Source organism: Podarcis raffonei, chromosome 17 (genome assembly GCF_027172205.1).
Source record: "Podarcis raffonei isolate rPodRaf1 chromosome 17, rPodRaf1.pri, whole genome shotgun sequence".
Lineage (NCBI taxonomy): Eukaryota > Metazoa > Chordata > Lepidosauria > Squamata > Lacertidae > Podarcis > Podarcis raffonei.
Genome location: NC_070618.1, coordinates 32,239,262 through 32,267,144, shown reverse-complemented (window position 1 = coordinate 32,267,144; position 27,883 = coordinate 32,239,262). Strand labels below are relative to the sequence as shown.

At 45.8% G+C, this 27,883-nt stretch overlaps 2 protein-coding genes across 4 annotated transcripts in view; one reads left to right on the top strand and one right to left on the bottom strand.

Annotated features, from left to right (window-relative positions):
- Window positions 1–24,235, bottom strand: part of PRKCSH (protein kinase C substrate 80K-H) — a 33,833-nt gene extending 9,598 nt beyond the window's left edge. For 2 of the 3 annotated variants that reach the window (XM_053371113.1, XM_053371114.1), the window contains exons 1-13: window positions 24,118–24,222; window positions 20,953–21,069; window positions 19,526–19,642; window positions 18,341–18,436; window positions 18,184–18,241; window positions 16,745–16,862; window positions 16,363–16,492; window positions 15,274–15,358; window positions 14,719–14,797; window positions 12,360–12,446; window positions 11,607–11,768; window positions 10,455–10,551; window positions 4,215–4,284 (exon numbers count right to left, since the gene is read on the bottom strand). In XM_053371113.1, coding sequence (XP_053227088.1) covers window positions 4,215–4,284; window positions 10,455–10,551; window positions 11,607–11,768; window positions 12,360–12,446; window positions 14,719–14,797; window positions 15,274–15,358; window positions 16,363–16,492; window positions 16,745–16,862; window positions 18,184–18,241; window positions 18,341–18,436; window positions 19,526–19,642; window positions 20,953–21,040 — 1,187 coding nt within the window. In that variant the 5' untranslated portion in view covers window positions 21,041–21,069; window positions 24,118–24,222. Of the gene's footprint in view, window positions 1–4,214; window positions 4,285–10,454; window positions 10,552–11,606; window positions 11,769–12,359; window positions 12,447–14,718; window positions 14,798–15,273; window positions 15,359–16,362; window positions 16,493–16,744; window positions 16,863–18,183; window positions 18,242–18,340; window positions 18,437–19,525; window positions 19,643–20,952; window positions 21,070–24,117 lie in introns of all 3 variants that reach the window. The other variant, XM_053371115.1, reaches the window with a different exon arrangement.
- Window positions 24,236–24,339: 104 nt separating this feature from the next.
- Window positions 24,340–27,883, top strand: part of ODAD3 (outer dynein arm docking complex subunit 3) — a 28,380-nt gene continuing 24,836 nt past the window's right edge. Inside the window, exons 1-2 of the mRNA XM_053371111.1 lie at window positions 24,340–24,830; window positions 27,757–27,878. Coding sequence (XP_053227086.1) covers window positions 24,746–24,830; window positions 27,757–27,878 — 207 coding nt within the window. The 5' untranslated portion in view covers window positions 24,340–24,745. The remainder of the gene's footprint in view (window positions 24,831–27,756; window positions 27,879–27,883) is intronic.

Genomic DNA, 27,883 nt, shown 5'->3' with positions numbered 1-27,883 from the left:
TTTAATGAAAAAATGATTTTTTAAAAACAAGAGGAACTGATGCCGCCATATTGCTGAGCCAGCTCAACGGTTCATCTAAGTGAAGCTTGGCCTGGTGGGTAAGAGCTTTCCAGATTCTGCAGTGAAGAGGCATAGGGCCGTGTTACCCGCTCCTGAGTTACAGCTCCTCCCAACGCCGGGGAGCTGAGAGAGGACGGCCAGCGTGGCAGCAGGTCCCTTTTGCTTCACTGACCACCAGGAGTCAAGTGTTATCCTGGCATCGGTCTCCTCCGCCCTCTCCCGCTGGTGGAAGGCAAGTCCAGCTTGTGTCAGGGGTCAATGGCCTTTGCCCAAGCTCTTTGTTAAGTGGCTGTCTTTGTTCCTTGCCCTTATCTGCCTGTCCTCCCAGGGGACCCCACGGAGAAGCAAAGGGACTGGTTGGGGAGGCTGGATCCCATGGTTACCGCCCTGTCACCAAGGCTACTCCTAATTACGGGTCTCTCTCTCCCCCATGCGCACAGAGAGATGCAAAGCTCTTTGTTTAATAAAGGACCTGCCTTAGCAGCCACTTTGCCCTGGTCTGATCAACATAGCTTTTAGGACAAAGGAAAAACTCCTGTCCTCTCCTCCCTCCCTCGGTCTGTTGTGGCAGGACATGCCAAGGTGGGCACTTAGGTCCTAACCCAGACTTTGCCTCGGAGCCTTAAGCCACTTCTCTTTCTGCAACAGCCCCCCACCAGCAACCAGGGGAAAGTGGGGTAGCAGCGACTCAAGGCTGTGAGACTCTAAGGATAGGGATGAGCAAGTATGCTCGGCCATGCTGAAACTTTGAAGGGAGGGCAGGTAGTAGCCCTAAATAAAAGGGACCGTGAAACATCCTCCTTCCTTTAGAAGGGAAAGATGTCTTTCATTACTTAAAAAAAAAGAGAGCTTGGAAAGATGACACCAACAAAACAGGTCTCAGCTGTGACTCCAGACTTCCATTAGCTGCTTACTTAGCTGACACATTTTCTCCAACCCCTACCCCCTTAAAAGCCTTCCTAATGGGACAAGCCAGAGATCTCCCTGGGGTGGGGAGGGGCAGTTTGCACTGCAAGCGCAGCGGAGTTATGGCTGGGTGGGAAATGCCCCATGTGGAGCTAATTCTGAAGAGGGACTTCAATTAAAGCTCTTGTTTTGCACCTGCTGTTTTAGGCCTAGTTCTCCCTGGGGGGATAAACATGTGTTTTGGCTGTATCACTTCAGATGGCTGGGGGGGTGGCTCGTATGACTAAATGTTCCTCCACGCAACTCCCCCTGCCCCCGCAAAACACACCCTTTCCTGAGCAGAGGAAACTAGCATATTGGAAAGGAGGGCTCTAGCCTACAGCTCCTTGACATGCTTGCTGCCTATCTGCGGAGACGGGGGCTTGGGGGAGGTCGCTTGGATAAACTGTTGGTCATGCAAGCCCCTTCCTGCCGGCTGAAGTGCTGCAGGCATGGCACACACTTACAAACTCAGGGAAAAACCCTAGGTCTGAGTGGCCATAATTGTATACTTTCTAAGGACTCCGGCTCATGATGAAGCAGCTTAATCGCTCTGCCTGCACACTCTCTCCGGAAATCAGAGCCTGCTGTCAAGGATTGCAACCTCTATGCCTTTCGAAGTTCTGGACCGAAAGTTGCTCCAGAGGCATAAAGTCTCTGCTGGTCAGGGGTGAGGAACCTGGGCATCCGCCAGGTGTTTCTGGACTACAACTCCCATCATCCCTAACTCTGGCTAGAGCTGTGGGAGTTGGAATCCCACATCTGGACCAGGTTCTCCACCACTATCCTAGACCTACCCATCAAGGAATATTGAGATTGGCCATTGATACTGGGAAAGCAGCAACAGTAACACACTAAATATCAGGCTTTCCCAGATATATCTTAGCAGTTCATTACTCACTGGTGCCTATATTTTAAGTATTTGATGTATTGTATTCCTTGATGTATACCGCTTTCATATTCTTCTATGATTAAACGGCATATAAATTTGTGCAAATAAATAAATGAGAAGCTGCTGCATTGTCCCTGAGCCTGTTCAGAGGTCTTGGTCAGACTAGGGCGCCCCCATGGGCAGCTCACAGCCTGCCCTTGATGTGGGGGGGGGGGGAATAAATCTGTAGACTCTCCACTTAAGATGATGTTAAAGTCAGTGCACAGGAAGCTGCAATACTATGCCCGGAATAAATTACATTTTCATAGATTTAATCTGTATAATTTATTCTGCTTCCTTAAAAAACCCCAAAACATATTTACAGGGAAGAGTAATAGATGTAACAAGAGGTTCATTCAGACAAGCCCTTCATAGCCAGTTGGCGGAATAAGATTTATTTTAGCACACTCCTCTCGGACAGAGAAGCTCCTGCTGCACTTCCAAGCAAGCTAGTGGAAGATTTGTCAGAAGCAACAGGGTAAATGGAGTCAGGGACAGAGCATGGAAATTGTGCAAAAACCTTTGGCCGGAAAGAACTGGGTGGTTGACTTGAGCAATGCGCTGTATCACAACAAAACCTGCATCCATTCTAACCACTTGCAAGTGACTATAGCCATTCCGAAGATGAAGTGGAGAAAGGAAGCAACAGCTGATAATACTTACTTATCAGACTGGGAGTCAATGCAAAGTAATACAGCACGTCAAAAAATACCACCATGCCACAATGGGTATGTGAAGAGACTCTGAAGATGCGGCCAGAAATCACCAAGCCACAGGGTCCGTTTAGTGCCTCTGCCACTGTACATCCCCTTCCACTGAGAAGGCGGCAGAAACCAGCAAAATATATCCTCCCCCAATAGCTAAATGAAGTGACTGTCACCAAGGTCAGCCAAGCTAAGCATGCCGAGGTCTCCCATCTGCTCCCTGCATCAGCCCTCCCAGCCTAAGAACTCAGGAGTGGCGTGATTACGGCAATAATTATGTATGCAATCAATAGGAGACAGCTTGAAATTTATTTTTGGCTTCTATCCTTCTCCCCTCCCCCACCTGGGACCGGGGAAAGGTGGGGGGAGATGCGATTTGAATGGCAAGTGGCATCAAAGCAATGCCCAAACCCCTAGAGCGAAACTGTACAAAGCGCTCTTATCTTCACAGTAAAATAACAAACAGTAACCTCTCCTAACATCCTAGCTGAGGGTGCATCAAAAAGTAAGAAGCAGCAAGAAAGACCAGGCAAAGGATAGGATTTTAAAAACCAGCCTTGTGGTTCTCAACAGAATTCCCATGGACACCCCCCCCCCCGCTTTTAGCGCAGGGGTCCTCAAACACCAGCTTGCTGAGCTCCCCTAACTAAGGGGGGTGCGGGGAGAATGGCACATTCTTCTTTACAGGATGGGTAGCGAGGTGGAGGGGATAGAGAGGGAGGAGGAAAAGCCATATAGATTAGATTCATGACAATGAAAATGGTCCAGGAGCATAGCTGTCAATGTTTCCCATTTCTTGCAAGGAATCCAATTCGGAATAAGGGAATTCCCCTTTAAAAAAGTGAAATGTTGACAGCTATGTCCAGGAGAAAGGACCTCCCTGTCATCACCCCCCCCCCCAAAGACTTTGCCTACTGAAGCCAAGTGTACTACCTATCCAAACCATTAGGTATCTGGGGAAATCACACAAACAGCTGGCTAGGGGGTACAAATTGCCATTGCTGGAAGCCAACGGGGAAGGGTCAGTGTCAAGCAGAAAGAAATATTGCAGGCCTCAAGGAGAATTCACCCAAGGCAGGGGTGAGGGAACCTCCAGCCTTCACAGCTAATTAGGCCCATCAATCCTCCCCGTTTGGCATGCCAGGCTGTTTTGGCCAAGCCATGTCCCCATACCCTACGCCTGACATCACATATATGACATCAGGCATGAGGCAGGTAAGGACAAAGCTGAACTAAAAAAAGGGGGGGTGCCCAACAGTTCTTGTAAAGTATTGTGTAGTGAAGCCCTTGCTCCGTGCTCCACCCAGGTTATGCCTTTGCTCACATGGCTTGATTTCAAATGGGGATGGGGGCAAAAACATCACCCAGTGCCATTGTGACTGAAAGGTGAGAGGCCTTCCCAACCTGTCAAGCTTGGCTCACCAGTAAGGTCTGCCAGCAAGACTTGGTCCCCCTTACTCTGATCGAAGGGCTTTACTTACCCTTGCAAGTGACATGGATTGCGTTCTGCCCCTCCTCCAGAGAGAAGCCCACCTCACCCTTGAGAGACTGTGGCTGCCAGCCCAAAGCCATACCTGATAGACTCCTCCATTTCTTTCAGGGACTTCTCTACCTCTTCAAACTGCTCTCGGGCCTTCTGGGCAGCTGGAAGACATACAGGAAAGTAAGCCTAGCTGCAAAACTGAATGAAAAACGTAACTCCCGCCAACTTTTCTGCAGAGTTCACTTCTTAATTAAAACAGCCCTGCTAATCAAACCAGTCCAACCCCATAGGGACACAGGTGGCGCTGTGGTCTAAACCACTGAGCCTCTTGGGCTTGCCGATCAGAAAGTTAGCGGTTTGAATCCCCGCGACGGGGGTGAGCTCCCATTGCTCGGTCCCAGCTCCTGCCAACATAGCAGTTCAAAAGCACGTCAAAGTGCAAGTAGATAGATACCGCTTCGGTGGGGAGGGAAACGGCATTTCCGTGCACTGCTCTGGTTTCGGTGTTCTGTTGCACCAGAAGCGGCTCAGTCATGCTGGCCACATGACCAGGAAAAACAGTCTGCGGAGCGGACAAACACCAGCTCCCTTGGCCTGTAAAGCGAGATGAGCGCCACAACCCCAGAGTTGTTTGCAACTGGGGTCCTTTACAACCCCGTAGCAATTTTGCAAGGTGTAAATCAGGACCCTACAAAGCCTGTAAACAACCCACTACAGCAAGCTTCAGCAAACAGTAAGATTCAACTCTGGGCCCCTCATGTGCATGCTGCTGGGAGCTGTTCAGCTGATTCTCAGTGGCAGACGTGCGAGTCCCTGGCATCTTGCATGACAGTAAGATGAAATACGAGGTCATACTATCAGCACAAATAGGATGCTATTTGCCTTTTAAAACTTTCCCCCACATGGTAATCCACGATTTCTCTCTTACATTGGTTCACCTAAGTATGTCATGTAACTGACCCATCCTCCTGACCCAGCTACTGATCAATATAAAAGGTGTTCAAGGAATATTCTCTCTGTCTCTGCTCACTATCTATCCAACTCTACCTCATGTGCTCAGCTGAAGGCCACAGGATCCTGGCCCATAGCCTTGGATGACTGACTATGACCTTTATATCAGAATGCCAACATGCTAGGAGAGATGAGAAATTCTGTTTCACAACTAGATGGTATGGGGAAAATCAGAAGGAGGGTAAGAAGATTGTTAATGCTATTCTTATACAATTTGCAATCTAGAATGTTTTCTATATTGCCATGTTCCACTGTTTCAGGGTTATTTTCTTTTCTTCTTAATAACATTATCTTCCGTATGAAGATAATACGGCTTACATGAAGCACTGTACACCAATTAAGATGCATTTCAGCTACAATCTTGAGTTTAAGGCCTTTCATCACTAGTTATGCTTTATTGAGCTGCTATTGAGTAAGTATGAACGCAGATTAGAGTGCCCAGTTAACTGCGCCATGACTAGAAATTGAACAGACAATGCAGAGGATGGTGACAGAATAGTATAATGCAAAGGCACAGAAAAATATATCACCAAGGACAAGTGCTCCACAGTAAGGAGTACAGACAAGCAGACAAATATAGAAGTAGTCTTTTTCTTTACAATAACTAATGTATTTGATAGAAGTAGCATCAATTCGTAAGTCAACACCCAGCTTGGGGGTTGCATAACTAGTTAGCATGCCAGAGTCTCGTTCGTTATCTGAATTAACCAGACAAATCGCTCTATCCAACTAGGAATGGCCATGCACCACATGGAAAAGCTCGTCTGGCCCAGACACAGAAAAAATTGACAGATCAATAGCTCTTTCTTGATTTTGGGGGTGGTGGCGCATGGCTGCTCTTAGTTGGTGGAGCAATTTGTCTAATTCTGATAACGAACAAGACTCTGGCATGCTAACTACCAGTAGTTATGTGATGCCCAAGCTGGGAGTTGACTTATGAGTTGATGTTACTTCTATCAAATACACGAGTGACTGTAAAGAAAAAATACTACTTCTATATTTGTCTGCTTGTCTATACTTATTGTGGGTGACTGGAAATTGGCCAGGTAAGTGCTAACATTGATTGCTTGGTATCAAATTAATACCAAGTTGGCTAGTATTCATTCCATTTTATAGGAGAACCCAGACTGAGAGCAGGACTTTCGAGATCTGAACTGCACCAGTGAGGTCCAAATTTCCACCAGCTGCGCTGCATTGCTTTCGCCTTGCAAGCACATTTGTTCTTTGCCTAGGGAGTTTAGTTGGCTTGCAAGTAACCAGCACAGAGAAGCCTTTCACATATATGAAATGGGAGATGCTCTGGAAATTCAACAGCCGCAGCAAGAAATGGCGAAAAAGCAACTGACTTCAACACTGGGCCCTGTCCAAAGGAAGGGGAGAACACAAGAAATAATGGATCTGCGGCTCAAATTCAGTCTATTAATAGCTACCTAAAAGGGCCATTTCCTTCTTACTGCAGACCACGAGCTAACCACTGGCCAATTTCTATCCTTCTGGGAAACAGCTTAAGAGCAGTGCAGGAGATGTCACTCATCTCTGTCCTCTGCAAAGAGCAATGAAGCTATGGAGCACAAGAATTTGTAGTGACCTTGCAGCCCAGGACTTTTCTTTATATTATATTATTATTATTAAAGGTAAAGGGACCCTTGAACATTAGGTCCAGTTGTGGCCAACTCTGGGTTTGTGGCACTCATCTCGCTTTACTGGCCGAAGGAGCCGGCCTACAGCTTCCGGGTCATGTGGCCAGCATGACTAAGCTGCTTCTGGTGAACCAGAGCAGCGCATGGAAACGCTGTTTTACCTTCCCGCTAGAGCGGTACCTATTTATCTACTTGCACTTTGATGTGCTTTCGAACTCCTAGGTTGGCAGGAGCAGGGACCGAGCAACGGGAGCTTATCTAGATCAAGACTTAGGATTGCTTATCTAGATCAAGACTTTCAAATGGTCTTACTCTTTTTTCTTAACCCAGCCTCTCAAGAGCAGAGCTATTCAATCCACTTCTCTCCAATAATACAAATGTGCCTCTACCAGAAAATTGCTTTTGTCTATTAAACAAAAGAGGAAGAAGAAAAGAGCAACCCAAACTGTTGCTGTTTATATGTCTGGACTGCACCATGCATCAATGGCTCCCTTATGTTCAAAAAACTACTCTTCCTCTACTGGGGGGGGGGGGGAGCTTGCTGCCTCTGGATTCCCATCTCATGGCTAAGATCTCCCCTCGATTGCACCAACATTTTTTTTATCTTTCAATTTAGAATAAAATATGCCCATATATATACAAGGGACGCGGGTGGCGCTGTGGTCTAAACCACAGAGCCTAGGACTTGCTGATTGGAAGGTCGACGGTTCGAATCCCCATGACGGGGTGAGCTCCCGTTGCTTGGTCCCTGCTCCTGCCAACCTACCAGTTCGAAAGCATGTCAAAGTGCAAGTAGATTAACAGGTACTGCTCCAGCGGGAAGGTAAACGGCGTTTCCGTGTGCTGCTCTGGTTCGCTAGAAGCAGCTTAGTCGTGCTGGCCACATGACCCAGAAGCTGTACGCCGGCTCCCTCGGCCAATAAAGTGAGATGAGCACCGCAACCCCAGAGTCGTCCACGACTGGACCTAACGGTCAGGGGTCCCTTTACCTTTACCTATGCCCATATATCTGTAAAAGTTGCCCCAGATTTTCAACCCTAAGTAGCTCCTTACAAGGTTTGGGAGGATAAGGAGTAAATGTATTCTCATTTTGTATTTTTGTTGTGAACTGCCCTGTGATCTTCAAATGAAGGGCGCTATACAAATTTAATTAGAATTAACAACAACAACAACAAAACAACAACAACAAATTTAGCACGCCTCTCTGGAAGAATTTATACAAAATAATGGGAATCTGGGATGCACCACCACCTCCACCTAGTGGCTGTCAACTGAAAACTGTCCATACGTCTCAAGTATATGTCAGTCCACTCCCCAACTAGCTGGAGTTACTGAAAAGCAGAATTAACTCGTTTCAGTACCTATAACTAATGCAAAGGGAAGAAAAGGCAAATCAGAAGTTAGACAAACAAACATGTTATAATCCCATGTCCATATTGTGCGTTTTGATGGCTTTGCACCGCTGCAAGGAGAAAACCACACACAGAGCTACTCCCCCTTTAGCCCACATGAGCTACTTCAAAGAGCAAGTCCAGCCTATTGATTGCCTTTTGCTTCGTGGACATTAGATATCGAAGAAATGGTGCCTGCTTAGCAATGCTAATGGCGGTGATCTATTCGGATGGCGCACGTTCCCAGAACACAAAGTGCAGACATGCCTTTGGCTGCCCAGTTCATTTTATTACAGCTATAAAACAGCTTTTGGCTACGTCTGGTACATTTTGACAAGCTCCACTCTACAGCATCGACAGATCCTGCTTGGAAACTGGGTGGACTTGGAAGAACCTCTCAAGCACCCTGGGTCAACTTGGTCTGCTGCTCCTTTAAGTCCCAGCCTAAATTTCAGCAAAACAGTAAAAAAAACAAAAAACAAAGCTCCGCCTTCCCAGGCTTACTGAAAAAGGTGTCACTGCATAGCTTTGGGTAAACTCAATCTTCCAAAAGACCAAGCACACCTGGGTCACTTGGAAAAGAGAGCGTCACATTAAAGTAAAATATGATGCTGAACTGCAGGCTGGTGAACCTTTTTCAGCCAGAGGATCACACGCCCACCTGAACAATCTCATGGGTTCTTTTTTTTGGGGGGGGGGACATGCCAGTGGTGGGTTGAGTTGTATATATGACTCTTTGCTCTGTACAGTAGGCTACAGTCCAGCCACATAAGAGTTTGTGGTTACTACATCTGCATCCGTCCATCCAAGCAGGCAAGAGGTATTCTGAGCAGTACAAGGTCACGTTCTGTTTAGGCCGAGAAGAGTAGCCTTGGGAGGAGGAGTGGTCTGCAGAGAATCCTAAGGGCCAGATAAAGAGGGCTTAGAGGGCCTGAGGTCACTCCACCCCTGCCGAAGAAGTTCTCTCACTTCACTGGGGTACCAAAGGCTTGGAAAGCCACATGAATTCAGGAGGAGAAAGTGGAGGTGTGGCTACATGACAGCTAAACAAAAGGTGGTTCCATGATGACATCTATCCGGAAGGAACTTACTGGAGCACTAAACACAAACATCCTCCTCCCCCGCTGCCTCGTGCTATATTTAGACTCAAGGTGATGCTAAAGTGTCTTTGCCCATAGACATGACTCAACTTTTCCCAACAGAGCAAAAATGGTTAAGCAATGCAACAATTTACAAAGATTCTACTCCAATGTTCAAATACAGAATTTTTTTTTGAAAAAACAATACACACTGAATATACAGCATGGAGAGCAGCCAAAACGGTGAGCTATGGAAATTCTTGAATACAGCTAGTGAAATACATAACTACATGTACACATCTGGGTCTGTCCCTCTCTCTTTCTTTGGTGCCATGCAGAAAGTTTGTATGATGCCCATTTCTCAGCCACGAGGCACTAGATGGTTCCATGGCAGGATTAAACCACTCATCTCACCCCCAATGGAGAGAAATAAGGCTATCAGTGGCTAAAAGCCATGATGGCTATGCGCCGCTTCCACTGTTGGAGAAAGTATTCTTCTGAATACCAGATGCTTGGTATTGTAAGTAGAGAGAGTTGCTCTTGTGCTCAGGTTTTCCCATGGGCATCTGGTTGGCAACTGCAGCAACAGGATGCTAGACTGATCCAGCAGGGCTCTCACGTTCTAAGAGCAGCTTGATTTGCCCCATCTTGACTTCACACCTCTCCTTCTCATGTTCAGATACTTGTTAAAGCAAGCAGCTACCTGTAAACTCCTGCTTGCCTCATTGACCACAGTGTGAGAAGAAAGCTCTAAGCAATCAAGACATGACGAGTTAGCAGCATCAAGTGTTCATGGGACCTCACGTTGGACAAGGTCAACTGGATCAAATATCTTCCTTGCATGATAAAAAGAAATATTGAACAGCTCTGATTTTTCCCCAGAACTTTTTCAAAATGAGGCAGCTCAAAATTTTTAGCCATGTGTTAAAAGCTGCAGCTCACCTCCTCTCGGAGCAAATGGCTTTTGTTTTCTGACCTGGTAGAACATCCATCTTGCTTGAAGTTCTTAAGCCTCTTTATGGCATTTATTTGAACAGAAAGAAAGCAGTAACTTTCTTTTGTACCATTGCTGGTTGACTCCACTTGGACTTGACCCCTTTTGGAAAATAGCTGTTTTCTGCACAGCAAGTTCACGGGCAGGCCTGCACACACTAAAGACAATCATGGTGTTTCTTGCATTTGAAAGGATGTTCCCTAAAGAATAGCTTACCTTCAATTAGAGCTTGTGTGGCTTCATCATAAGGGGGCATCGTCTCCAGTTCATCTTCTGACGCTTTGACATCAGACGATGGCTTGGGGGAAGGGACCTGTGGAGACATTGAGGCAGAAGGTGGTCATCGTCACTTCCAGTTCAAAAAGCATCCCACATAGACCATAAACAAGAGGGGGAGAGGAGACTGGGAGAAATTGACAAGCGGGGACCGGCCATGCTTCACACCCTGAATGATTTTGTGTGACTGAAATGTGCCCAGAAGGGAATGCAGCCCTCAGACTGAGGAAGGCTCCCCATCCCTGCTTTGGAGGATAAGAGAGGCTCAGAGGGAGCGAGATGAACAAAGGACCCGCGTTGAACTCTCATGCACTTCCTAATGTTAAGCAACAGCAACAAAAATTCTGTGTGAAACTGTAGTACTAGCAACTTGCCATTCTTCTCATTGCACCAGGCATAGCAATTTGTCAGGCTTTAATATTCTACCCTATCCCAAGATCAGCAAAAAGCTCTGGAGGGGATGAGCCCCTGCTACCAGCATGGCTACTTTTCCACCCACCTTCTATAGTTATGGGCACAACAACGGAATGTCTAGGCACGCTTTTCTTATAACAAGAATGCAAGGCTGAAAATGAAGGAACTGCAGCTAAAATATTATGATCATTTTCCACATGGTCTAGTCCTTTCCCTTACCCACCCCCCTAATATTCTTAAGAGGGTCTCTTCTCCAATCTTCAGAGAGCAGATGGAAGTGGGGAGGCAGAAAAGGTCCTCCTTTCCTTCCACACCACGGTTTTAATCTGAAATCTTAGCAGTACTACACCCAGAGCTCAGAAACTGCTCACGCTAATGAAATTCCCTGTCTCAAAATGCGCCTAGAACAATGGGAGTTTCGAACACGGGTCTATAGGCTTGGGGTCAAAATTCTTTACTCAACGCCACTCCCTCAACACCTTGCTCCATGACCAGCTGCTCTCTAGTCAAACATCCATGCAAATATTGTATTCAGAATAAAGTGTGCTAAAATAAAAACACATATTTTTTCCTATGGTGTGTGTGATCTTGAATGTAAAATTTAAGTTAGGAGAGGAGCGGGGGAGAAGAATATCCCTGTATATTTCAGGTGTAGACTCCAGAAACTCAGTTTAGTACCTTCACCTCCTCATCAATGCTGTCTTCCTCAGGTTCTTCATCTTCATCCTCCTCCTCGTCATAATCGTCATCAGGAGGTAACTGGTCCACGTGGGCATCGGGCGGAGTATCTGGCTCTTCATCTGATGGGCCTTTTGGTGGGGGCTGTACATCAACCAAGCTCTGGAGAGGGAAAAGTTGAGTTTAGCCCATCTTGTAACTCACGGCTGCCCTTAGTTAGTAACTGTTTGAAATTCTTGAGGAGCAAGGGAGAATGGATACCATGGATGTCACTCAGGAACTCCCAGAGCCAAAGTGGCCTGCCTTTCCATGAAAGACCCACTTCTCCAGTAGCTGCAGATGGAGCTATGATTAATGCCTGCCAAGATGCTGCAAATTCTGCAGTCCAAACAGTTCTGCCAAATGCTCCAGTCTACTTATGCTTACCATTTATATCCTGCCTTTCTAACCAACTAGGAATTCAAAGCAGCATATAATATATCAACACTACATAATTTATACTGTGTAACCTAGGCTCCTTCAGGAAGAATGGGTGGGATATAAATTGAATACATAATAAATGTGAAACCACCACAGAAAGTTTTCAGAACACAGTGAATAGTCCAAAAAGTGATGTACAAAATTAAGAGTTGAAGTATAGTAATGACATCAAGCCAAGCATGGAACAAAACTGTTTCAGATATCAGTTCCCCAGAAAACGTCATTCAAACTATTTGGATCTGTGATAGAGAAAGACAAGGCTGGCACACTGACCTCTGGTCTGTACTTCTCCTTGATCGCTGCCCACACAGTGTCCTGGAATCTGGCCACATCCGCCTGCAAGGAATTGTCCAGTAAAGTCTGAAAGAACAGGAAAACTGTATTTATACACAGCTGCATATGTCCCAGGGCTAACCCATAGTTCAAATTAAGTAGCAATGCACTGTATCAGTCAAGTAGTCATCCTCCTGCTCCCCACAATGGTTACAGATTTGGGAAAGACAAGAGAGTAGCAGTTCTTTCAAGCGAGCCAGACTGTGCAAGATCATTTTTTATAATAAACATTAAAAAAAACAAGACAGACCCTGCTCTTTCAGCAAGTAACACCCCTTAAACAAGGGGTGAGCAGAAGCTGCGTTTGCATCTACAGTACTGGTAGATTGCTGGGTGATTTGCAGTAGATGGGCAAGGATTTCTGATTCCCAGCAACAAAATGACACACACATACACCCCACCCCTCTGCCCTAAATAATGCTGCGGAAATGAAGAAAGCTTAGAATAACCAAAAGTGAGGATGGAAAGACTGTATGCACCATTCAACTGAAATGAATGAACAAAAATGAATGAAAGAACAAACATTCTGAGCCCAGAAATTTGTTTAACTGTATGTCTTTTGCGTTTGGCTTCAGCTGGTGGCTTACGGGATTTTGGTAAAAATGACAACGAAACAGATTCTGCAAGCCAGAGATCTGCCCACTCCTGATCTAAACCAATGAAACAGTGAATTCCCTAGGCTAACTATGAATTGTGTGAAGAGGTACCCTTTTCTCTGCCTATCATTTTTGGGGGAAGAACCTCATTTGTGATGCTCTCAACCATGCAACTCTACAGAACCAAGAACACAGATTGGGAGGATTTCCACAGTCTCCTCCATAGCCTTGATGGGTTCCCTTGGGATGAAGAAATGATGTAAAATAATAGTTTCAGCAGCCAGCAAAAAGAGCCTAAAAACACACTCTGAAAGTAGAGCAGGTTCAGTGTTACTGCCACCTTGTGGACACCTTAAAGGTAAAGGTAAAGGTACCCCTGCCCGTACGGGCCAGTCTTGACAGACTCTGGGGTTGTGCGCCCATCTCACTCAAGAGGCCGGGGGCCAGCGCTGTCCGGAGACACTTCTGGGTCACGTGGCCAGCGTGACAAAGCTGCATCTGGTGAGCCAGCGCAGCACACGGAACGCCGTTTACCTTCCCGCTGGTAAGCGGTCCCTATTTATCTACTTGCACCCAGAGGTGCTTTCGAACTGCTAGGTTGGCAGGCGCTGGGACTGAGCAGCGGGAGCGCACCCCGCCGCGGGGATTCGAACCGCCGACCTTTCGATCGGCAAGCCCTAGGCGCTGAGGCTTTTACCCACAGCGCCACCCGCGTCTCTGGACACCTTAGGCGTGAATAAATACAGTATTTTTCGCTCTATAGGGTGCACTGGCCCATAGGACGCACCTCATTTGGGGGGGGGGGGGAATGAATAAAAAAAAATTATTCCTCCCACCACCACGGGGCTGGGGCGGGGGAAGCCCAAGCTCCCCCTGACCCCAGCCCCCAGAACAGGCTGCCGCCTTGCGGACATCAGCGCGAAGTATTATTATTATTATTTATTGAATTTATATACTGCCCTATATCCGAAGGTCTTGGGGCAGTACAGTGGATGCTCGGGTTGCAAACGTGATCCGTGTGGGATGCACATTCACAACCCACAGCGTTCACAACCCACAGCGGCGCATCTGCGCACGTGCGGGTTGCGATTTGGCACTTCTGCGCATGTGCAAAGCGCAATGTAGCACTTCTGCGCATGAACGGCCAACGAAACCCAGAAGTAACCCGTTCCAGTACTTCTAGGTTTTGGTGGGTCCGTAACCCGAAAAAACGCAACCTGAAGCGTCTGTAACCCGAGGTATGACTGTACTGCTAAGAAAAGATCCAAGAAAAATCTGACAAAGGAAGTGAGCTATTGAGCACACATAGGACATATTGGGAATGGCTGGAAAACAGTAAACTAAAGCAGAGTGTCTTCAGTAGAATGCCTACTGACACCTTCCCCCACCCCAATATACCCCCAAGCCCAGCAAGTGACTTCTAACCAATATGGCGGGTGGGGGGAGGTTCACAGCCAGGCAGTATTTGGACACTCTGGTTTGATCTACAACTTTCTCTACTTCCAGACTCCAGCCCTACTCCAAGTGTCAAGTGGTCTCATCTTAACCTAGCTTTTGGTGGGAGAGGGAAGAGAACCACAAAGCCCAGGAAGTGCATGAAAGCAGAAGGCCTAACAGAAAGAACGAAGGATAACCATGAACAGCTGTTTTCGCTTGCATGAGAAGAAAAGCCCCCCTCTACAAGTGCACATTCCCCACCATACCTGGGCTTCCAATTCTGAAAGGATCCCATCACCATCTGCATCTAGTTCAGGGTGCGTCTGGAGCTCAGCAACAGATATCCTGAAGGCACAGGAGGGCAATTAGGGTACTAACCATGCCTTTCACAACTCTGCATACACAAAGACTGATATAGCAGTCCCTGTGGCATGTGTACTCCAAGGTTCCTAGCTTCCATTTTACGGAAAAGAACAAGTTTTTAGCCCTCATTATTTCTTGAAGACTTAAAGCATCACTTAGGGATGCTTTTAAGTTACAGGGTATCTTGTCTCAGAGCAATGGGATTGGGTTTGTGCCCTCTCACCAGTTTGAAACGTCTTACAGACAATTAATGCCTCCTGAGCCAACATGGCCCTTGAGATGGTAACAATAAGTGCTCCTCTGCTCCAAATAAATCCAGGAATAGTTAAGCGCTAGAATTTGACGTCAGGACACAAAGGGATCAGCAGCTGGATCAACATCTGTCCTGCCACATGCCTTTGACCACAGATGACAGAGTCTGTGAACAAGCTACTGAAAGGGGGAATCATCTCACTCACATGCCATCTCCATCATCATCCAGCTCATGAAAGGCTTCTTCTGCTTTGGCTTGATCCCTCACTGCTCTTTCGGCCGCTTTCTGTTCTGTTGCAAAGCAGGCAAATAACAAGTTCAACTCATTCATTCATTCATTCAAAAAAACCAAAGTAACTTCCCTGCATAACTTCTAAAGTCATCTTCTCTCTACAACTAGGAGAACAGCTTTAGGATTTCTGTGCACCTCAAATCCTGTCCCTAAAGCACACATTCCAATGAAACAATAAGGTAGACACACATGTATTAAAATCTAAAACCCTGCAGACTTATTTGCCTGATAAATGCAGTCTTTGAGAACCACCAAGAAAACACATCCCATCCATGCCCTAACAGAAAAAGGGAACAGAGACTCATGCCCCACATTTATTCTGCTTATTTTTCATTTCAAATTCATTCTCAACACATGGCAACGTACAAAGATGAAAAACAATTTAAGTAGCTTGATGACTACCCAAGAACTGTGCAGCTCCCTCTTCCTGAAGCCCTGCCAAACATCTTCCAGAAGTGTTGCAACAGCTTCATATTGGTCTGTTTTTAATGGCAGGCGTTAAGCAGGTGTAGGATAATTTCAATCCATTTCTGGATGCTGCACTAAGTATTTCACCCAAGCATTTCATTGTATTGCTTTTATCATGCTGAACTGTTGACGTGGCAAACACCACGAGCCCCTGCAAGAGCTGGGCTTGGAACTAAGAATGTGAGCAGCGCAGACAAAGGCACCTCCGGCTGCAACTCTAGCATCCCATCTCCCCATCAGTGGCAAGGCAGAAACTTCCAGGAAGCCATTCTAGGACATGAGGGTAAACCCATCCATCATAAAATTCTCTAACCTCCTATTAAGGCAGGGCTGGGAAATCTGTGGCCACCTGTTTGCTATGGGACTCCCAACTCCCATCCATCTTAAGGCAGCATGGCCAATGATCAGGGATTCTGGAAGCTGTATTTCAACATCTGGAGGACCACAAGTTCTCCTGCTTTAAAAACGAGGCTGTTGGCTGACACAGAGGCTTTCAGTGCCATGAAATCCCCTCGCATGGTAGAAGTGCACTCACCCTCCCAGGCTTTCTGATGGATATCCTTGGCTTCTTTTTCAGGTTTCTCAGCAGCTTCTTTTAGCGACCTCAGAGTCTCCACTTGCTCCTCCACAGACTTCTTGCTCTCCTGTAGCTCAGTAAGCTTTATCTAGAAGTGTTTGGGGGGTGGGGAGGAGAAGAGGTCCTCTCAAGCCCAAGGTGTGTACAGAATCTCTATAACTTGGCTCCCCACCCACTGGAGGTCACTTCTAATGCCTACCTGAAAAGAGCCATAGCTTGGCTTCTTCAAGTGACTCCAATAAGAGGAACAATGCCCAGGCTCATGAGCACTGGTGGCAATGGGCACTCTTCCCCTGTATTGTCAGCACAGTGTTTCCACTTCCTAGGCCAGCATCCTCACCTGTTTTTCTTCCTTCCTCTTACTTGCTTCCTTCATCAGGGCCTGCTTGATTTCGAAGCCTTCTCTGGCCACTTCAGCCATCTGCTTTAGTGCCTCCCGCTCCTTTCGGCCCATTTCTCTGCACAGGGAAAGGAAAGAGACAGCTGGAGCTGAGCCCCAAAGACACCTTCCACCCACAGCACCAACCACTGCAGCAAGAGAGACCCTATTCTAGAAGGGGTGGGGAGCAAGCTTTTTTCAGGCATAGAGTATATGACTGGAAATGACAGCACAACAGCAAGCTACAACCCAGGCAATGTCAATGATGACTAACTTGGGCTGCGCAGCCAGAGGCAGCGCTCGCATCAAGACACACAATGCAAGTCCTCTTATTCTGAATAACTCCATATTTATAAAGGTTTGCAGAATTATGTGACAGCAGGACAAGAGCTATGGGTAGCATGACAAATATGACTACTCTGCCCCATTTATTTTGTGAATTTATTACAGAGTTTAATAATAATAATAATAATAGTCTTCAAATACATTTTCAGGGCAGCTTAGAGTGAAAGGTTAAGAAAAATCCCTAAAACAACTAAGAAATCAAAATAAACTAAAAACAGCATTAAAATAATCATTGGAAAATACTGCATCAGAGTATTTTAGAATCTCTACCCCTGCAAACCTAGACAGCTACTGCCCCTTTTTTCCTTTCATGATACTTACAAACATCAAGATCAATATAATACAATACAGAATGTAGGACCGCATTATGCGTAGCCAGCACCAATGACAAACACGTGAAAAGAAGTTATCAGGGGAATGAAGAATTGTTACCTCCCTCTCTGTCTTTAAGAGTGAAAACTTGCATTGCACAAGAAGATTAAGTTTCTGGTGCTTCCATGCATTTTTTAAATTTATTTTTTATTTTTTGGAGTTTGGTTTTAGCTGGCATCATTATTTTGAAGCTGCATATTTTTTCTGGTGATCATATTTGAAATGTTCTGTTGTGAGCTGTACTGGACCCAAATATGGCACAGACAGGCCAGGTACATACTTGAAAAACCAAACACCTACAACCTACAGCACAGCAATTTGCTGTAGCTGCCCAAAAGCTGCGACGTTCTATTATGCAAGATAATACAGCGAACTATCAAGAAATGTCTCCGATTGATTAAGACTGAGTTGGTGTTCTGTTTTTAATACTGAGATTTATTGTTGTAGTGTCCTGTAATTAAACAATAGAACTGTTAAGTGGATTTATTTTTTTGAAGATGGGGAGGATCCAAGTTTCCCAGAGGGTGTGCAAAATTATTTTGGGAGCTGCTGCTGCCTGGGATCAAGTGTACATTTATCCTCTTTCCTTTCCCAAACTAGCCCAAACCCAGTCTGGAGCTGCCTTTGAATCAGCAGTCCAAGGAGAGGAAAAGCTTCCTGAAAGTATATAGGCCATGCCTTACTTGCAGGTGTTTTCACACACGATGCCGCTGTTGTACTCATCTGTTGCATCACAGCAGTCTAAAGGCAAACAACAAGGAGAGCCATTAACATTCACTCACTTGGGCTTGGCTGCCCGCAGCCTGAAGTCTCCCACCCACATGAGCTAGCAAAGCTCACCACAAATTCCATCATTGACACGGGAGGAGGGGATGTACTGAGGTCGGTAGCCAGCATTGGAGCAGTGGAAACGGCCACTAGGGCATGCAGCAGTTCCTGGGCAGAGAGATAAGATACTAGTGAATTCCTTAACAAATTGGATGCTTACAGCTATCTAAAAAAAACAATGTTACCCTTCCCTCCTGCAAATTCTGTGATTTAGGGATAAACTGACCATGTTGGATTTGCCCATTCTATGACCACTTTGTCTTGTTTTACCATTATGAAGAGTTGGATTTAGGATCTTGCAACAAGAGAAAGATAATACAAAGGTCACTTTCAGTCACACACAAACATACTATTCACACCCAATCTTCCTCATGCTTCAGCTTCTCCCATTAATTCTAAACAGATTGCAGCAAATCTATGTTACATATTCAGACATAACATCTGGTCCAAAAAGCCTTACTCAAAGTGGCATTAGGACATATCATTTTCACGCTTGACTAACGTTGAACAGCCAAGTTTTCTGCACCAATTTAATATATCATCTCCCCTGCTCCCCATTTTCAATGCAGATTCTTGCCAAAGTTGCAAGCAGGAAGGCAATACAGATCCAGCTCTGTCTCATGCACCACTAGCAACTTTGCACCTCAGCTGGACCCAGGACCTGCCTATCATCTAGGCATTGCTGATAGCTCAGTTGGTAGAGCGTGAGATTCTTAATCACAGGGCCATGGGCTAAAGTCCCACACGGGGCAAATGATTCCTGCATTGCTGGGGGTTGGAGTAGATGACTGTTATGGTCCCTTCCAACTCTCCTATTCTGTGATTCTACAAGTGGTATTGCTGTAAGGCAAAAGAACAACACCCCCCCCCCAAGTCCAGATGCAGATTCCAGAGCTCCCATGGGCAAGTGCTTGCCCCTCTATTGTGCGAGGAACATCTAATCTGTTCTGATGTCTAATCTAAAACCTCCCACCCAGCTATGACTTGTGCTGTCTCTCTCTTCAGCTAATATGTTTGCTTTTAATCCAGGCAAACCATATTCTGCTTTTACAACTTTGAGCATTTCATGCCTTGTACATTTTCACACATTCAGGGAATGGGTAACCCCATGAAATACAATATTAGCAAGTATCTAATTACAGCAGCAATAAGCAGCATGGTTCATTGGCGGAGGCAAGGTGTGTGAGTGGGGCTTACCTGGCTCATCTGATCCATCTTTGCAGTCACAGTAATCATCATTGACTCTATCAAAGGCTATTGTTGCTGAGCCATCTAGACAAGTAAATGGCTTCGATTCATCATAGAAGTGATGGCCTGAGAAGGACAGCAAGAGACACTTGGTTCCGAGAACAAAAATTGCAGAATGCAAATACACCAATCCAGAAAGGCATTCAAGGCACAAGCCAAAGAACACAAATTTGGGGTGATGGGACAAAAACAAAACACCAATAGCAATATCATGGAATAGTCTTCCAACATCCCCAGTCACGTATACAATACCAAAGCCTTAAACACACTCGCTCTCTCTAAATCACCCATGGATAACCATAGTGATGTGGTGGAGAGGGGAAGATTGACATTTGAACGGAGGCAAACTGCAACAGGAAACGGAAGGGGAAGGACAGCTGTGCACCAAAATAGGATGAGTTTGCTTTTTAGAGAGCTTCAAGGAACTGTTTATTCAAAGCCACTGAAATAATATTTAGCTGTGAACAGTAGTTTCTTCTTCAACCTTGTCACTGTTCCACTCAAAGGAGGCTGTATTTAGTGCTAGGAAGATCTGCAATCATTTGAGGCTCAGGAGCCATTCAGGAAACATGACTGACCTTTCACAAACCGACACTAAAACACTATCTTCTCCCCAAAGCCACTCAATGATTTGACACATTCTGGCAATCCATCTCCTAGAAAATGCAACCAGTAGTGTAGTGCTACCTACTTTGCCCTTCAATCAGGGCACCTGCTAATAAGATGAATTCACCTCATAGTTAAACTAGTCCAGAAAAGCTACACATTCAGATGTACAGTCTCTTTTCCACCACATGAGGAAGAAAGAGCACAAGGGAGGCTTAATACACTTTAATGTTTCGTGTAATGAAAGTCTCAGCATTTTATGCAAAACAGTTCCAATGGGGAGGGGGGAAGAACAGTGGAATCTGAAGAACGAGAATGTGATTACAAACCTCAAGACCAAGTCACTGAGGCCACTGCCACTGACTTTCAAAAGAATTGAGACTCCTCAAAGAATTATGAGAATTAGGAAATGCTTCCAAGTTTAACAATTTTACCAGAAAGGAACAGCAAGTCATGAAGAAGACAACCCTTCTCTACAGGAAGTAACTGTGTAAATGTGTGCATAGTTGCAAATGTCAGGGCTCTAGCACCAAATGAAGTGTAGAACTAAGAGCAGGAAACAATAGTAGCCCTTGGAGTCTTCCCTCATTCCTCCATTTTTCAACCAGGAAAAAACAAACAGTGAATATACCAAATGCAGGGTTTTGCTAAGAAATGAAAGTGGATGCACAAATTTATAATACAGACATATTGTTTCCATTCTCCACATCAACAGAAGGAGTTGCTTGCTGGTGGAACAATGCTTGGCATTTTATCTGCTGGGAACTCACTTGTTAAGGAGACGCCCCGTGGGCGCTTCACCTCCACAGGAGATGCTAGGCCCAAAAGCAAGAACAACAACAGGGTAAGCAGCAGCATGATCCAAAGGCAAAAAGCAGAAGCGGCTCCTGAAGGAAAGGGAAAAACAGAGGACTGTTGCTACAGAAGTTTCCATGCTAACAGAAATAGGTGAAGGGGCAAAGATGCAGAATTCTGTCCCCTCCACTCGCAACCCAGAACACAATTCCCTTCACATCTCACGAACATAATTTGAATTCATATATTTTATTTGACCCAAATATGCTCTACAATTTAGAAAATATTCCAGTTTCAAAAAGAAATTAAAACACACTTTTATCATCTTTCTCAGGGCTCAAAACTCGGGGGGCTGATATCAAGGCATCTTTTAAGTACAGTGGTACCTTGGGTTACATACACTTCAGGTTACATACGCTTCAGGTTACACACTCCGCTAACCCAGAAATAGTGCTTCAGGTTAAGAACTTTGCTTCAGGATAAGAACAGAAATCGGGCTGCAGCAGCGCAGCAGCAGCAGGAGGCCCCATTAGCTAAAGTGGTGCTTCAGGTTAAGAACATTTTCAGGTTAAGAATGGACCTCCGGAACGAATTAAGTACTTAACTTGAGGTACCACTGTACCTTTAAAGGTGATGCTGTAGTGAATTCTTTTCAACTTCACACAAGATGGGTGCATAAAACATTTTGCACACCTTACTAGAAATTGTAGTTATTTTTCCATCACTGATGTTTAAAAACTACTCCAGTTGCTTTTATTTTGGTGCACCCCCCAACCCAAAAAAACCTTCCCATTTTCCAAAAGGGCCACACCCTAAGACCTGGGTCACTGAGGATTGTCAAAACATGAAACAGGATTCTGGGTGGGAATCAACAGGCACCTACTAACTCTGACTCTCCACAAACATGAGAGCATTTGTTAGTTGCCATGGGTGGGCTAATAACCCCATGGGGGAATTGTTTGGGTTTGTTACTATGTTATGTCTTTTTGTGTTTTTATAGAAATTTAAGAAATAAAGTAAATAAAGGCTTCTCTTTAAAATAGGCCACCTGTTCTGGCCATAACATATACAACTACCTGCAGTGGAAGTCTGCACCGTCACTGCCTGTTATTATCTATGCTACAGCCAGCACATAGCACCATCCGTAGGAAAGCCTCAGATGGCATCTCTATGGTAACTACATGCTACGGTCTTCAGAGAACATCATTGTCCAATCAGTTGCTATATCTGGGCTTGAGAAAAGAATTGGGTTGGGATCTGAATAAAGAAACAGCAGCACTTTATCCCAGTGCTTTGGAAGCGCTGTTGTCTCATTTGCCAAATCATAGCACAAATGAGTAACTTGCCTCCTATCCTACCTTGGTCTTTCTCTGTGCCTGTCAAAGGACTTGAGGCAGAGAATCTTCTTATTCTTCCTACTAGTGGTTTGAGTGAGGCAGTATGAGTCCCCCATGCTCCTTCTGCCTTTAAAGCCCAGCTGTGATGAACAAGGTATATATGGGCCAACATTTTGACCAGCACGTTACCAACGTCCATTTTTAAAAGGTGAAACTCCATTTTGGGAACCAGGTAGCAAAGGTTTTAATTCTATTGAACGTGTGCAATTCTTTATCAAAGCATACCTCTTTCCACCTACCTAAGAACTGGCCAATTTTATAGCCTGAAATGCTACACTCAAAGCGAATTCCCCAATTTCTGCCCAAGATAATCTCAGAGAGGTATAAATTAGAAAGTCTGCTCTGCCTGAACAAACTAGCATTCCAGCATTTGGAGTGCTAAATTCAAACCAACCTTCTTTAGTATGAAAAATGGAAACTCTACCTAATATAAAACTGCCCTGGTCCATTTTCCTAAAGTCCTGCTTAGGACCACAATACATCAAGGACCGCCTCTCTCCATGTGAATCACCCCAGACTCTGCAATCACCATCTGAGGCACTTCATCGTGTCCCTCCTTTGAAAAGTCTGGAAGGTGGCAACCAAAGACTGTGGCTGACTGGAATGTTCCCCACCCAGGGTGTCTCGCCTGGTGCCTTCACCAAATATATTTAGCCACCAGGAACAAACTTTTCTCTTCAACCAAGCCTTGGGCTGTTTCACAATCTTCCAAATGCGGTTATGTGCGGGGTGTGTGTGTCATTGGTTTGTTTTACAGTGGTACCTCAGGTTAAGTACTTAATTCGTTCTGGAGGTCCATTCTTAACCTGAAACTGTTCTTAACCTGAAGCACCACTTTAGCTAATGGGGCCTCCCTCTGCCAACGCACGATTTCTGTTCTTATCCTGAAGCAAAGTTCTTAACCCAAGGTACTATTTCTGGGTTAGTGGAGTCTGTAACCTGAAGCGTATGTAACCTGAAGCATATGTAACCCGAGGTACCACTGTATTATGCATTTTATGTTCACACTGAACCTGCGATCTCAGAACAAAGGGCGACATACAAATCTAATAAATAATAACAATACAGTGGTACCTCGGGTTATGCACTTAATTCGTTCTGGAGGTCCGTTCTTAACCTGAAACTGTTCTTAACCTGAAGCACCACTAGCGAATGGGGCCTCCTGCTGCCGCCACGCCGCCAGAGCACGATTTCTGTTCTCATCCTGAAGCAAAGTTCTTAACCTGAGGTACTATTTCTGGGTTAGCGGAGTCTGTAACCTGAAGCGTATGTAACCCGAGGTACCACTGTAATACAACAAGGAGGTGTCTTCACTGGAAACCATCTGTGGCCTTTTAAATTGGGGTGAGTTGTTGTTGTTGTTTTTTGTTTCCGTTTGTTACCATGCTGAATATTTTTGCGTTTTCCTATTGCAAAGCGCCCTGTGGTCTTTGGATGAAGGGCGACTGCCGACATTTAATTCGAAATGATAATCAATGTTGAAAAAACACAGAACCACGACAAAAACAGCACGGAATCCCGCACCCCCATTTTAAAGCAGGCAGGGTTCTGCAACGTGGCGAAGCCCAAGGCAGGATCAGCCCCGCTGCCACAGGCAGGTGCAGCGCGACCTGCCCGCCCCCCGCCCCGCGGCCCTGGAACTCGCCTTTCCCCGGCTCTTCCTCCAGCGCCCCTCAAGAGCAGCCTCCGGGCTCTCCCTCCAGGAACCCGCACCCCCCTCACAAGCCCAACAGTCTCCCTCACCGACGGGGCGCGGGAATCCTCGCGGAAAACGGGTCCCAAGTCCAACCGTCCGAGGAAGCGGAAGGGGATGACGGGAACATCCGCTTCGAAGTGCGCGCGACCGCGTGTGTGGGCGTGTATGGCGGAAGCCCTTGTCCTTTTCCCTCAGGCGCTTTCTCGAGGACTTCCCCTTCCTTTAGGCGCCCATCGCGAGAGTGGCGGAAGTGCGCTTTGCTTGTTCCGTCCTCCAACGGCGCTGCTTCATGTGTTTAATGACTTGGTTCCCTTTCCCCCCGCAAAGGGACGACACCAATACATTGCTCGCGTTCCCCCGCACGGCGACGGCGAGGATGGCCGCGGATAGATTTCAGCTGCGGCCTAGGAAAAGCGAGACAACCTGACCTTCCTCCCGCCATGCCTTTCGCAGATCGCTTCCCTCGGCCAATGGGCGCTTTGCGTCGGAGGAGCTGGTCGCCATGGAGACGGATGCAGGCGAAAGGATGCAGCTGATGGTCGAGTGAGGGGGAAGCAGCCTGGCGAAGCGGGGCAGGGGGAAGACAGGGAGGCTTGGGGACGGGGGCAGCGGTCGTGTGCAAGTGGGGAAGGGACGAACAGACCCTGCTTGCGGTGGTAGGAGAGATACTCCGCCATGCCAGTGACACAAGCCCTGCAGGGGATTAAGCCCCCGGTCCACGACCAGATTACAGAGCTGCAGAACAAGATACAACTCCTAGGTAAGGGATCCCTGGCTGCTGAGGGGAGAAAAGCGTTCGGATGTGGGCGAGGAGGCATCCCGTATTGAGTAAGGCTGCTTTTCTGTGCACACTTGCTTGGGAGTAAACATTAATTTACTTATGAGTAAGTGTGCATAAGCTACCAGCATGAGTTTGACCAAACTGCGGGAGGCAGTGGAAGACAGGAGTGCCTGGCGTGCTCTGGTCCATGGGGTCACGAAGAGTCGGACACGACTAAACGACTAAATAACAACCAGTGTGCATAATATTATATATATAATATACCAAGTGTGCATAATAAAGGGACGCGGGTGGCGCTGTGGGTTAAACCACAGAGCCTAGGACTTGCCGATCAGAAGGTTGGCAGTTCGAATCCCCTTGACGGGGTGAGCTCCTGTTGCTCGGTCCCAGCTCCTGCCTACCTAGCAGTTCGAAAGCACGTCAAGTGCATGTAGATAAATAGGTACTGCTCCGGCGGGAAGGTAAACGGCGTTTCTATGCGCTGCTCTGGTTTGCCAGAAGTGGCTTAGTCATGCTGGCCACATGACCCGGAAGCTGTACACCGGCTCCCTCGGCCAATAAAGCGAGATGAGCGCCGCAACCCCAGAGTCGTCCGCGACTGGACCTAATAGTCAGGGATCCCTTTACCTTTACCTAAGTGTGCATAATATTGAACTGATTGCAAATTGTCATGCAGGACCACAAGTTAGGTGCTAGGTTGGCCCAGAAAGTGTTTTTCTGTTTGTCACAGCAATTTTTTGATTTTTTAAAAAGCAACAACTGTGGCGTGTTATGTATTGGGGAAGGATCATAGCATCTGCCTTTCGTGTAAAAAAAAAACCTGTGTTCAACCCACGGGGTCTCCAGGTAGGGATGGGAATAGAAGCTGCCTGAAACCATGGAAACCCATTTCCAGTCCAAGTAGATAATGGTGAGCAAGATGGACCAATTGTGTGATTATTTTAGATGTAGCAATCACTCAGCAGAATCCTCAGGGACAATATTCCATTGCTTCGTTCCTTTTTGCAACACCCTGTAAATTATGTCATTACCACTATTTTGTTAACGGGAAGGCAGAAAGGGAAGGGCTCCTTCCTAAAGCTACCCATGGGGAAAGTGGAACATTACTAGTAGTCCACTCACTTTTATCTATTCATTTGTAGTATAAAGGGGTGTGGGAACATGAATGTTTGTCAAGCTTCCCTGTTTGAAGGCTTCAGGCTAATTCTTATACACTGCAGATGACCAGACTCCTGGCTGTTGCATTTCAGAGCCTACCCACTTGGATTTCTAACTAACCAGTTGCATGTAGTAGTAGTAGTAGTAATAATAATAATAATAATAATTATTATTATTATTATTTATACCCCACCCATCTGGCTGGGTTTCCCCAGCCATGCTGGATGGCTTCCAACAAAATATTAAAAATACAAGAAAACATCAAACATTAAAAAACTTCCCTAAACAGGACTGCCTTCAGATGTCTTCTAAAAGTCAGATAGTTGTTTATTTCCTTGACATCTGATGGGGAGGGTGTTCCATAGGGCGGGTACCACTACAGAGAAGGCCTTCTGCCTGGTTCCCTGTAACTTCACTTCTCGCAGTGAGGGAACCGCAAGAAACTTGCACAGTTCAGCCACTGATGTGGTTTCGCAGAAACACTCTTAAAAATAAATAAAATTTTATGGCACCTTTCCAAAGTTAAAACCATTCTCAAGGCGGCTTACGACATGAAAATATGTTACATAATTACAAACATAAAGTAGTCATAACCAATAAATAAAACACATGAAAAAGTACACAGCCAAACTGAACAATTTCCACATAAATCATAATATATAAAAATAAAGATACAAAAATTAATATCAGTAATAGCAACTAAACCTCCCTAAAAAATACCCCAGCCCAGTAGTCTGTTCAGCAGCCTCAGCTTTTGTAGCTGGAGGCCAGTCAGTCAGTCAGCCCGTCAGGGCCCTGCCCTTCTAGGCCAGGTGGAAAAGGCTAGCAAGGCAGAGAGCAGGTCTTCCAGGACACACAGCCAAGATGTTGCCTCTTAGGAGCAGCAGAGAGGGAGAATGTGAGAACATACTATAGCCATGCTTGTGCTACTACAAAGTCGAGTTAGATGCTAAGTAGCGCTGGTTTCATTGGGTTGTATTCAGCACAGCATGTACTGAGTTCCACTCATACAACAGGACTTCTTTTCTCTGTGCACCCCCTAAAATCTGTTCCAAATGGTCCCCCCAGTCCTCTAGAGCAGATTTTGGGGGCCCACAGGGGGCTGCAAAGGAGAGGCAAGTTTCTTTGCTCAAGCAAGATGTCTGTTGTGCAAGCAGAACGGCAACATTGGATATAACCCATTAATCCAATTGACTGTGCCAATATCCATATTTCTAGTGAGCACCACAGTCTAATTAATATGTTCAAGTCTTGTACATCCAATAGTAGTACACTTTTTGTTGCGGTCTAGAAGTGGAGGGGCATCTGAAAGGTATTTATACTGCCACAGGTGTATGATTGGCCTACAGTATCTATTTTTGTGGATGGGAAGGAAATACTGAGAAATTAAAAAACGCTATTATTTTCAGATTAGAGATACAGACCAAAGCAAAATGCTTGAAACCTCTAAAAGGAGATTGGATTTCCTATAAAAAGAGGCCTTAAGTATTAAGCCTTTTTTGTCCTTGGTTACACTCCTGATTCTAGTGAAATACTAAATTCAACTCTCAAAGTATGTCATGTAGTAAAGCATAATTTCTGTCATTTCATTCACTATATAATGTAGCTGCCATAATCACATATCTGTGAGAGGATAGGAAGATGACTAAAAGTTACCCAAATTGGCAACTACTTCAAGTTTGGCTTTGCTGCTGCTTCTTTTTTGGATGAGCAATAAGCAGAGTGGTTTTATTTGTCCTCATTACAGAAGGTGATCGGAAAGCTTACTATGAGACCACCCAATGGAACATTAAGAAGAACAAGGAGTCAATTTTGCAACTGAGAAAGGAGAATAAGAAGTTGCACAAAACGTTGGCACATCTCCTAGCGGTGAG